General features: G+C 56.8%; 1 protein-coding gene across 2 annotated transcripts; it reads left to right on the top strand.

Moving 5' to 3' along the window:
- Positions 1 to 356: 356 nt before the first annotated feature.
- CIMIP5 (ciliary microtubule inner protein 5) lies at positions 357 to 8,651 on the top strand. 2 transcript variants are annotated; one of them, XM_077844128.1, is made up of 3 exons: positions 357 to 758; positions 5,603 to 5,642; positions 7,648 to 8,651. In XM_077844128.1, the coding sequence occupies exons 1-3, from the start codon at positions 520 to 522 to the stop codon at positions 7,837 to 7,839; spliced, it is 471 nt and encodes a 156-aa protein (XP_077700254.1). In that variant the 5' UTR covers positions 357 to 519; the 3' UTR covers positions 7,840 to 8,651. The 2 variants fall into 2 exon arrangements, with proteins under 2 accessions (XP_077700254.1, XP_077700253.1); XM_077844127.1 differs by lacking the exon at positions 7,648 to 8,651 and having other exon boundaries at positions 5,603 to 6,061.
- The last annotated feature ends 2,340 nt before the right edge of the window (positions 8,652 to 10,991 follow it).

The raw sequence follows: 10,991 nt of genomic DNA, 5'->3' as shown, positions 1-10,991 counted from the left end.
CCAAGCAGGGCAGAGCAGCTCAAGGCCATGCGGCAATTGGGAGGCCGGGGCCCCAACACCCCCCATCCTGTCTAGGAGCCAGGGTCTTTCCTCACTGCCCCAGAAATCAGGGCTCTGGTCCCCCTCCCCCTCCCCCATGCTGTTTTTGAGGTCTCCGGCCAGGGGGCCAGGGGGCCAGGGGCCCTGGGGACAGAGCTGAGGGGCAGCTGAGCTGGGCCTGGTACAGACGCAGAAAGTCTCTCCACCCCCCCCACCCCCCCTCCCCGGGTTCAGATGTCACACACACTCGGGAGCTGGCCCGTCCCCTGGACAACCGTCAACACAGGCAGAAGCTCAAAACACAGCTGCTCCAGCGCTCTCCCCGCCGACTTCAGCCACTCGGAGCCTGGGGCCTGGGGGGCGGCGGGGAGGACCCCCGCCCAGGCTCAGCCCGGAGCCTCTCTCTCCTGTGTCTCTCTCGATCTCTCCACTTCTCTGTCTTTCTCTGTCTCTCTCTGTCTCCCCATCACACCCGTACCCATGGGGAGCCCCCCCACCCCTGGGCTCCAGAAAACCTCGTCCGCTGGGTACCGGCTGCCCTCAACCAGGCCGCCAGCCGTAGATTCCCGCACTGCCCGAGGTGGCCCCGCGGTGGGCAGGGGTCGCCGAGCCCCCCAGGCCCCAGAAGCGGAGCGCTCGGCCCTGGGAACGAACGGTGTGCAGCGGGACCAGCTGTGGAGGGAGCTCTTGGAGGCCGAGAGGAGGGGCCAGCAGCGCTGGTGAGTGCCCTGCCTGACCCTCGGGGTCTAGGAAGCTTCTGGAAAAAGAGAGACCCATGAGAAGGACTAAGCAGGCAAACGTGTTGGCGTCAAAGTGCTCGGGCCACGAGTTGGGGAGAACACGCCGGCCAGACTGGAGCCCGAGGGTGGGAGGGAGAGGTGGCAGGGGCCAGGTGGCCCAGCGCTCACTCTGGGGTCCCATCTGCCTCTGAATAATCCCTCCAGCTGGAGCCCCAGGGAGAGACTGGGGGGCAGCAGTGGAGGGGGGGCAGCCCTCACCCTCTGACCCAAGGGAGAGACATCCCTTCAGGCATCCGATCAATCCAGACATTCCTGTCAGGCTGTGACGAGGGACAACACAGGCCGACACCTGGCTCCTGGGAGCCCCCAGCTCAGGACTGGGCCACCACAAAGCCAGCCGAGAGACAAGAAATAGTGTGGCGAGTGTCATGGAGCGAGGGGTCGGTGGGCACCTTCTTTCTACAGGCTGCTCACAGAGGCTCTCTGAGGAGGTGGCCCAGAGGCTGACGGGAAATGTGAGAAGGGGCCACGGAGAGTCTGGTGTTTTTAAAAACAGAACAAAACAAAGACAGTCCATGTGGCTGAGGCAGTCGGCGAGGGGACAGGAGCCTCAAGATCAGACATAGGGGACACCTGGGTGGCTCAGTGGTTGAGGGCCTGCCTTTGGCTCAGGGCATGACCCCGGGGTCCTGGGATGGAGTCTCACATCGGGGTCCCCGCAGGGACCCTGCTTCTCCCTCAGCCTGTATCTCTGCCTCTCTCTGTGCCTCTCATGAATAAATCAATAAAATATTTTTTTAAAAAAAGAAACCTTTAAAAAAAAGATCAGAAGTAGGAGGAACATGTCATATACTGTAAAAGGTCATATTTTTTTAAATGTAATGAGACACCATCAAGGGTTTCGAGGAAGAGCATGATGTGATCTAGCCTGAGATCTGTGGGAAAACTCGAGGAATGGCTTCATGGTAGCGTTATGAGAACTGCTGATGGATTAGAGTGAGAGGGTGTGTGGTGTGTCTGTGGTGTGTTGGTGTATTGGGGTGTGTGCATGTGTGTGGTGTGGGGGGATATGTGGGGCATGGGGGTGTGGCAGGTGTGTGTATGTGTGTGTGGTGCGTATGATATGTGCACAGGATGTGTGTGGGGGAAGTTGTGTGTGTGTACACATGTGGTGTGTGTGTGTGGTGTGTAAGGGGGTGGGGGTATAGGGTGTATGTGTGTCCATATGTGGTGTGTGGGCTGTGAGACTGGAGGGTGTCTATGTGGGGTGTGTGTGGTGTTGGTGTGGAGGATGTGTGTATGTGAGATGTGTGGAGGGGTGGGGGTGTATGGAGTGAGGGTGTGCGTGTACAGTGTGCACAGTGTGTGGGGTATGTGTGTGGTGTTTACGGAGTGTTGGTGTGAAGGTTGTGTGTGGTATGTGTGGGGGTGTGTACGTGTGCTGTGTGGGGGGGTGTGTTTGGGGTGGGGGTGGGGTGTGGAGGGTGAATGTGTGTGGGGTATAGGGTTATGTGTGGGGGGCGTATGTGTATGGTGTGTGGTGTGGAGGGGTATGTATGTGGTGTGCGTGTGGCATTGGTGTGGAGGGTGTGTGTACGTGGGGTGTGTGTGTATGTGTGGTGTGTGGAGTGTTGGTGTGTGTGGTATGTGTGTAGGGTGTGTGGTGTGTGAGGTGTTGGTGTGGAGGAGGTGTGTACCTGCTGTGTGTGGTGGGGTGAGGGTGTGTGTGGTGCGTGTGGGGTGTGGGGGGGGTGTAGGCAGGGGTTGGGGTGCAGGGGACACTTAGAAGGAAGGGCTGTCGACACAGTAAGGAGCCTGGGGAGAGCAGGAGCCGGAGACCTGAGCAGAGGTGGGAGTGGGGTCCGGGTCCGGGTCCGGGTCCGAGTCGCCGCGAGGACCGTGGGAGGAGCGCCCTGCGGGGCCGGCGGGAGGCCGCCCAGGAGGCCGCTGAGCATCAGCAGTCAAGAGCTGGACGCGGGACCAGGGGACAGAGGGCCGGGAGGCGGCCGGCATCACGGGAGGGACAAGGGCAGCGAGTGACCGCTAAGGGACGTGGGGTCGCTCTAGGGGGTGACGAAAGGCCGGTGCCGGCCACGACTCTGAATATGTGGGAACCGCTGGACCATCCTCCTACAGGGGTGACCCTCACGACCTGCGTGTGCCCCCAGCGAGGAGGGGCCTGAGAACCTGGCGCTGGGACCCCTGGGCTGTCCCTGGAAGGGGCCTCGTGTCCCCGGAGACAAGGTCTTAGACCCAATGGGCACATGTACTCTGAGATGAGCTGAGATGAGCCCCGGACAAGAAAGGGGTCACAGACCCAAGAGGGGAGAGTTTAGGGAAACCCAACAGAAACACCATATGAGCCACACACGAAATATTCCATATTCTAATGGCAGCATTAAAAAATGTAACGAGGAACTAGTGAAATCCATTTTAATGATGAATCTCATCCAAAGTATCATCTTTTTGGTACATCGTCAATATTTGAAAAGATATTCGGGAGATCATCTGACCTTCCTTTTTGCTCTGAGCCCTTGAAACCAGGTCTGTGTCTTACCTCCTACAGCCCTGAGAGGTGCCCCACACACCCGTTCCCCCTGGGGTTTCTCTAGATGGGGAAACTGAGGGCCCGAGAACACAGTAGCCTGGCTCAGGGCCCCCCAGCGAGCACAGCAGGCAATGAGCAGCACAAAGCCGGGGACCCGGCATCCCCTCTCCCACGTCACTGGCTCTCACTGAGTCCTAGTGTGGCTCTGAGGTCAAGGTCCCTGCCTTCGGTGAGTTCAAGACCAACGCTATTGAAACGTGGCTCCCTGTGACAAGACGGGGAGTGGTGGCTGGTGAGGGGATCAGGACACCTGGGGAGGCTTGGAGGAGGTTGAGTGGGCAGGCAGAGAGGGAACAGGGTCCCCAGGAAGGGGTGGCTGGGGAGGGCCCCAACGTCTCAGGAGGGTGATGGGCTGAAGACAGGGGGAACCAAGAGGCAACTTGAAAAAGAATCCAAGAGAACCTCTAGAAAAGAATCTGTAATGTTGAGGGGCACGTGGGTGGCCCCAGGGATGAGCATCTGCCTCCAGCTCACGGCATGATCCCAGGGTCCTGGGATCGAGTCCTGCATCGGGCTCCTTAAAGGGATCCTGCTTCTCCTTCTGCCTCTGTCTCTACCTCTCTGTGTGTGTCTCTTGTGGATAAATAAATAAGATCTTTAAAAGGAAAGAAAAAAAAATCCTTAAAAAAAATACAACTGAAGTGAGAAACCATAAACTCAGCTTCATCACAATTTTCCAAAAAGACAAGGAGAGGAAGCAGACAGAAAAGGAATTGGAACCCTAGAGAACGGGACAAGAAGGTCCAACATACCTTTCAACAGAGCACCCCAAGGGAAGGCTGGGAAAGATGAAATATTGGAGGAGAAAGTGTCTGAGAATTTTCTAGAACCAAAGAAATGCAGGCATCCACAGACCCCGGAGGATGTGCTCCACAGCAGGGGAGTAAACAAGAAAGGAAGGCCCGAGACCCCGAAAGAGGGAACCCCTGAGTGGGGGTCAGGAGGGCAGGGCAGGTCCTGGGCAGCAGCCCTGGTGGGAGCAGGGCAACCCCGGATCCGGGACGGCGGCCTCTAGAGAAGAAGCCGGAAAGAGACGTGGATTACCTGTTGCGTTTGCGTGGAAGACCGTACCGGGAGGGGCTTTATGATTTTGCTAGAGAGTTTCAGTGATCTGTACACAGAAGCTAAGAAAAAAAAGTGATTATAACTCTAGAAAAAAATTCCACGTTGTCCAAGGCAGGATCTGGGATCCTATGATCCAGGATAGTTGCTTAGTGAACGGTGTTTACAGAATCCTAAGGATATAAACAATACATGTTGGTTCAGCCAAAATTTAGAATATAGTCATTTGTGGAAGAAATGAGGGAAGGGAAGAGGGGCAGGGGAGCTAACTCATAATCAATTTTCCCATGAGAGGGACCCTGGGTGGCTCTGTGGTTGAGCATCTGCCTTCGGCTCAGGGTGTGATCCCGGGGTCCTGGGATCAAGTCCCACATCCCCGCGGGGGAGCCTGCTTCTCCCTCTGCCTGTGTCTCCACCTCTCTCTGTGTCTCCCATGAATTAATAAACAAAATCTTAAAAAAGAAATTCTCCCACAAGAGGAAGTCCACAGATATGTTTATAATTTCAAAAACTCAAGAAATAGTAGCCTAGATTTATTATTCCGGAATGGGGTGGTGACAGGCCCAAAGAAATAGCGAGAGGGCTGGAAGCCTGACCAAAGGCTGTGGGGTTCGAGGATCGGGGGTAGAGAAAACCTGTTTTTATGATAAGTCTTACAGAACTCTTCAACTTCTTAAAAACAGATTAAACTAAAAATTAAATTAGCCCCCCAGGTAATGCCCTTCTTCCCATCGTCACCATCCTGGTCTCCTGCCCCATCCCTACCTTCTTCTGCTGCCCACACTGGAAGGCCACAAAAAAAAAAAAAAATTGAGGGAGCGATCACTGGCTTTTCTTCACGAAATCCTTGAGGGCTCCCACGTGGGCAGAGGCACGCGGGGAGCTCCCCCCGCCCTCCCCGCCGCCGCTGCCTCCTCTGGCGCCAGGCCTCCCGCTCCGGGAAGCATCAGGTATTGAGATACTTGCCTTGTTGGGAGGCCACGCCATAAATACGTGGCTGGTTGGGGGTGTCTGTTGCACTTGATTTTTTTAGCTCCTCCGTGATGTAATAAATGCATCCCTGGCATCGACTCATTCCCTTGATACAGAAAGTCATTTGCGAAAAAAAACGTCACGGGAAGCTGTAACACTGCCCACGTGTTTTCCTTTCCAGGGCTCAGCACTGGAGTTTCCTGAAAGACTACGATCCCCTGGTAAGGCCAGTGACGTGTCTAACGCTGATGGAGGCCCTACTGTGTGCTAGAAGCTGGAATGTACAGAGGCCAAAAAAAAAAAAATACACTTTCTTGTCTCGAGAAACTCAGGGTCTGGGGGAAAGAAAATGCGTAGAGCATTCAGTTTTCCGCAGCGTTTCTCGGGTTTATGGAGATGAACCGACTGGGAAAGATAGCCGTCTGCTTCGGAAATGTCCTGTCCCGTATGAGGATGCCAGCCGCGGATAGCGAGCGATGTGTGGTGTGCCCCGCCGGAGATGAGCTTGGGTGACCCCACCTCGCAAGCCAATTCCCTGCTTCTCGTGGTGCCACCTCCAATCTGTCCTCCACGTCACTGCCGGAGTCAGTTTCCTAAACCACAAAACTGACCCTGAGTTAAAATCCTGCTTAAAATCCTTCTGTACACCTGCGTTTCCCAGGGTGGCTCACGAGGCTTCCCAGGATCTGACCTGCACCCCCCACCCCCACCCTGACCTCCACGTCCCTTTTAGCTACGCCTCTGTGCATGCTGTGCCCCTGCCTGAAATGCGCTTCCGCCTTGTCAGGCTCATTCATCGCTCAGATGCCTCCTGCTGAGGAATCTCTCCTTCCTGGGGGAGCTGGATCAGGTCCCCCTGTTCCTCACCCGCTGGCAGATCCAGCCCAACTCCCTGGCTATCGCAGGTCAGGTTTCACCCACCAGTTTCTCCGGGTGTCCGGCTGGGGACCCCACCCATCAGCCATGCCCTACCCCCCAGCACCCGATAAATATTTTGCACTCTGTTGGGTGAATGACCAAATGGGAGAATGAGTCTGGCTGTTAAGAAAGGTCAGAGAACCAACCTGGAAAATGAGCAGCGAGCGTAGCAAGTCAACCAAGACGGTGGCCGCGCCCTGCCAGGTTGAAGGAAGGCTTAATGTCTACGTGCCCAGCCTGCGGGCTCACTGTCTGCCCTGGGAGAGAAGGTGTGGGTCCCGAGTCGTGAAGTCCCACCCTGAGCTCCTGGACTGGGCTTCCAGCCCAGAGTCTCCCTGCCGAGGCCTGGAGATTAGCAACCTGACCACTGACACCTGCATCGCGCCCAGAGGTGTGGGGCCACCTGGGCCTGGACTTTCCCACGTGAAAGCGAGGATCCTGTTACCTCGCTGGTCCCATAGCCTCTATTTGAGCCCAGGTAGCACAGAGTTAACCCCCAACCCAAGGCCTCATCAGATTATTCTCACAACATGCATTCACTCACTCGTTCACCTTCCAGTCCCAGAAGTCACCAGAAACACGAGCACGAATGTTCAGACCCCCAGACTGGGAACAAACCCAAAAGCCATCCACGGCGAGGTGGGTAGAGATAACGTGGACCATTCACACAAGCCCCACGATGATGGTGGAAGGTGAAGCGAGGACAGCAAATGGGCTGTGGTCACAGCCGAAACCATGCATGGACCTTGAAAACACGTTCCCGAGAGACAGGAGCCAAGGTCTTATTAAGATGAAGTTCAAAACTGGGATTTAGAGATTGTGGCGGGTGGCATTTCTTGATCTGGGCAGCGCTGCTCAGACCTGTTGTGGAGGCCTGTGGAGCCGGACGGTTATGATTTGGGGACGTTTCTGTGTGTGTGTCAGTCTTCAGGTGAAGAAGTCACCCCCAAACAAACCAACCCTCAGGCACTCCCACCATAGGCGAGGCAGGGTCTTAGGTGGTGGGGATGGAGATTGGAATCAGACAGGGTCCCTCCAGGGTCACTGGAGGCCAAGGCTCAAAGGGGAGGGTTCAGGGGAGCATCTGAAGTAGGGAGCCCAGGGTGAGGAAGGTGCAGTGGGCCTCAGCTGAAGGGTCTCGTAACCCTCTGGGCTCCTGGGGCCAAATTGGGATGGAAGCTGCCTGCAGAGGCCACCTGCTTCCTGCACCCTTGCCTGCCCCCCCGCTCCCCTGGGATGGTCCTGGTCACCTGCAGGCCTGCCCTGGATTCCATGCAGCTGGTGACACGGACTGTCCCCTCTCCCCAGGGCAATAAGAAGGAGCCCGTGAAGCTGCCGGAGTACGTGCCTCTCTTCTCCGACACAGTCCCCAACTCCACGAACCAGGTTGTGGGCAGCAGGGTGGGCACGCCCCTGGGGCAAACCCTCATCGGCATGGACTTTTTCTTTGTGGACGGAGTCCGGAAGAAGAAGCTGGAAGCCGAGCTGCAGCCCGTGTAGGAGGAAGAGGAGGAGGAGGAGGAGGGCTGGCTGGCCTGCCTCAGGTGGGTGTAGGGGTGGCGCGGGGAGGGAGGCCAGCCCCAGGGCCCCAGTCAACAGCCCACACGCGTCCGCCAGCCTCTCCTTCTCTCCCGGCCCCGCACAGCCCTCCCGAGGCTCCACTGGCCCATTTTCACACATGAGCTCAGAAGGACTCCAGGAGCTTGCCCGTGGCCCTGGACCCGGCAGCGGTGGGGACCCCCTCTCGAGGCCCAGGAGGGGCAGCCCTGGGTTTGCAGTCATGAGCTGACCGCCTGGGTTCAAGTCCCGCTCCTGACTCTGAGCAGCTGTTGCACGGGTTGTTCGAACCTTCTGTGCTGCTGTAACAAGTAGGCCACACGCCGAGGGGCTGGAAACAGCACATACGTATTATCTCACAGCGCTGGAGGTCAGAAATCCAAAGTGGTCTCACCGGACTGAAATCAAGGTGTGCACAGGGCTGCGTTTCTTTCAGGCCACTAAAGGCACCTGAGTCCTCGCCTTTTCCAGCTTCTAGAGGAGAGACTGCCCTCATCCCTCGGCCCGTGACTCCCTCCTCTCCAAGCAGAATGGGAGCATCGCCAATCTCCAAACCTCTCTCGGCCTCCCTCCTTCCATCTTTTCAGACAGCCAGGATAATCTCTCCATCTCACCGTTCTTAATCATGTCTGCAAAATCCCTTTTGCGTGTAAGGTAACATATCCACAGGGCCCAGGGACTAGGACACGGACGTCTTTGGTGGGCCATTTTTCTGCCTACCACATACAGAAATAATAAAAGTACTGATTCTAGAAGGTTGTCGTGAAGGTGAGATGAGCTACTGTGTGTAACTGTTCAGAGCAGCGCCTGGACCATGGTATGAGGGTGTGTTTGCCGAGGACGCCCCTCTCTTGGGAGGGAGGGTTGCATCATGCAGGGAAGTGTGGGTCCTCACACAAGGGCTGCTGGGAGGTCAGCCACCCCCCCCCCATCAGTCTGTCCATCTCTTTCATTACTGAGTGATGGTCTGGGTGGTCATGGTTAGACCAGAGCCAAGTCGGGAGGAGCCCACCTGCGGAGCCCGAGCTGAGGCCCTGCAAGGGCACCCCTGGGAACCTGTGCCCCAGACCCACCCCACGCCCTCTGTGCTCTGGGGAGGCCCCTCGTGGAGGGTCCGGCCTAGCCTCAGCCGCAGCAGGAGAGGGGGTCCAGAGGGGGTCTTATTTCCATGTGAGAGACAGGATGGAAGCAAGAGATAGACTGGGAACTCCCAGGAGGTAGGAAAAGTCGAGGTTAAATGCAGATGCAGCCGGGGCGGAGCCCATGCAGACCGGAGGGAATCATCCAGAACTTCACCTGTGCCCGGAGGGAGGGTAGGAGGCCCAGGGACAGGCGCCGGATGGGCACTCCCTGGCAGCAGAGCCGCCTACAGACAATGTGCCTATCGAGCGCGAACTCTGTGCTTGGCACATTACTGAGTGGTCACCATTTGAGAGATTTGGAAACTAAGTCCAAGACTTCATTCAATCCGGCCGGGATCCCACAGCTAGTGAAGAGCCAGACTCTCGCGCCTGACTCACCGTACCCGTCTCCTCCCCGGGCCTCAGTGTTCACAGCTGTAAAATGGGGGAGGAGAGTCCGATTCCCAGGAAGGCCCCGGCTCAGGGCTCGGGCCATGAGCGTGCAAGCATGCAGTGAGTGCGGAGTTGTGCGGGTGTATGCAGTGCATTTGCTGGCTGCGGTCATGCTGGTGTGACACAGCACTCCATTTCCTGCTCACGGATCTGCGTGGACTTGGCTCCAAGCTTCAGATCGAGTGCACACGTCTCTCGTTATCTGGGACCCACAGCTTCCTGGGGCACGTTCTCGGGGCATAGCGCCAGGGACCGGGAGCCAGACCGAACCACGCAAGGCTTCCATAGGCACACATCCGATAACGTCTTATTGGCCAAACAAGTCACACGGCCAACCCCAGCTTCACTAAGGCAAGAAAGCACACTTTGTCCACAGCACGAGGCTCAGAAAGCAAATATTGGGGCAGCCGGGGTGGCTCAGCGGTTTAGCCCAGGGCCTGATCCTGGAGACCCGGGATCGAGTCCCACGTCAGGCTCCCTGCATGGAGCCTGCTTCTCCCTCTGCCTGTGTCTCTGCCTCTCTCTCTCTCTCTCTCTTTCTCTCTCATGAATAAATAAAAATCTTTTAAAAAAAGAAAGCAAATATTGGCTGAGTGATAATCCCAACTGTGATGCAGAGGATCTGACCATTTGCGTGGGTGGCTTTGGGCAATAGTTTTCCGTACGTTGCTTAAAACAACACCAGACATAGTCCAAGGATGATGTCCTTGGACTGCTCGGGTCCCAGACTCGGTCCTGTCTAGGCTTGGACAAGCCCTGCTAGAGGCAGGCACCAGTTCTGCTCTGGCTTATGGGGCTGTGGACTCAGGAACCCTCAGCCTCAGAGACAGAAGGCTCATCTGAGGGAGTGGAGAAGGCAGGTCCCCACTAGGGGGCTGGGGAGGGGGGAGTCCTCCTGCAGAAGGAGCCACCCAGCTGCTCCTCAAGGAAAAGTCAAAATTCGGGGAGATGGGGAGGGCCAGGCATTTCTGCTGGATGGGGCAGGCAGTGCCAGGGAGGGCCCCAAGGCAGGGAGATCCAGAGAGCAGAGATCCCCGCAAGGGCCTCCTCCTGCACTCTGCAGCCCACCTGTGCAGGGCATCATCGCGGGGGCCCCCTCCTCATACCAGCACGCCGGTCTGCCTCAGTGTCTCGCTTGGAGCAGAACAAAGGAGGCTGGCTGGGCCAGGAGGAGAAGTGGCTTTTCCATCAAGCCTGCGTGTCGGCACAGCAAAGGCAAGAGGGCTGTTAGAAACGAGGAGCTGAAAAAAAAAAAAAAAAAAGAAAGAAAGAAACGAGGAGCTGGGGGATCCCTGGGTGGCTCAGTGGTTTAGCGCCTGCCTTCAGCCCAGGGCATGATCCTGGAGTCCCGAGATCGAGTCCCGCGTCGGGCTCCCTGTGTGGAGCCTGCTTCTCCCTCTGCCTGTGTCTCTGCCTCTCTCTCTTTCTCTATGTCTATCATGAATAAATAAATAAAATCTTAAAAAAAAAAAAAAGAAAGAAAGAAATGAGGAACTGAGACATCTCCCTGCCCGAGGCCAG

This window comes from Canis aureus, chromosome 12, assembly GCF_053574225.1.
Source record: "Canis aureus isolate CA01 chromosome 12, VMU_Caureus_v.1.0, whole genome shotgun sequence".
NCBI classification, from domain to species: Eukaryota; Metazoa; Chordata; class Mammalia; order Carnivora; family Canidae; genus Canis; species Canis aureus.
Note: the sequence above shows the minus strand (reverse complement) of the source record. Positions and strands in the feature narration are given on the sequence as shown.

Coding starts and splice junctions, on each gene's coding strand:
- CIMIP5 (XM_077844127.1), top strand. CDS start 520: ATGGGGAGCCCCCCCACCCCTGGGCTCCAGAAAACCTCGTCCGCTGGG. Junction 759..5,602: donor AGGAGGGGCCAGCAGCGCTG/GTGAGTGCCCTG, acceptor TTTCCTTTCCAG/GGCTCAGCACTGGAGTTTCC.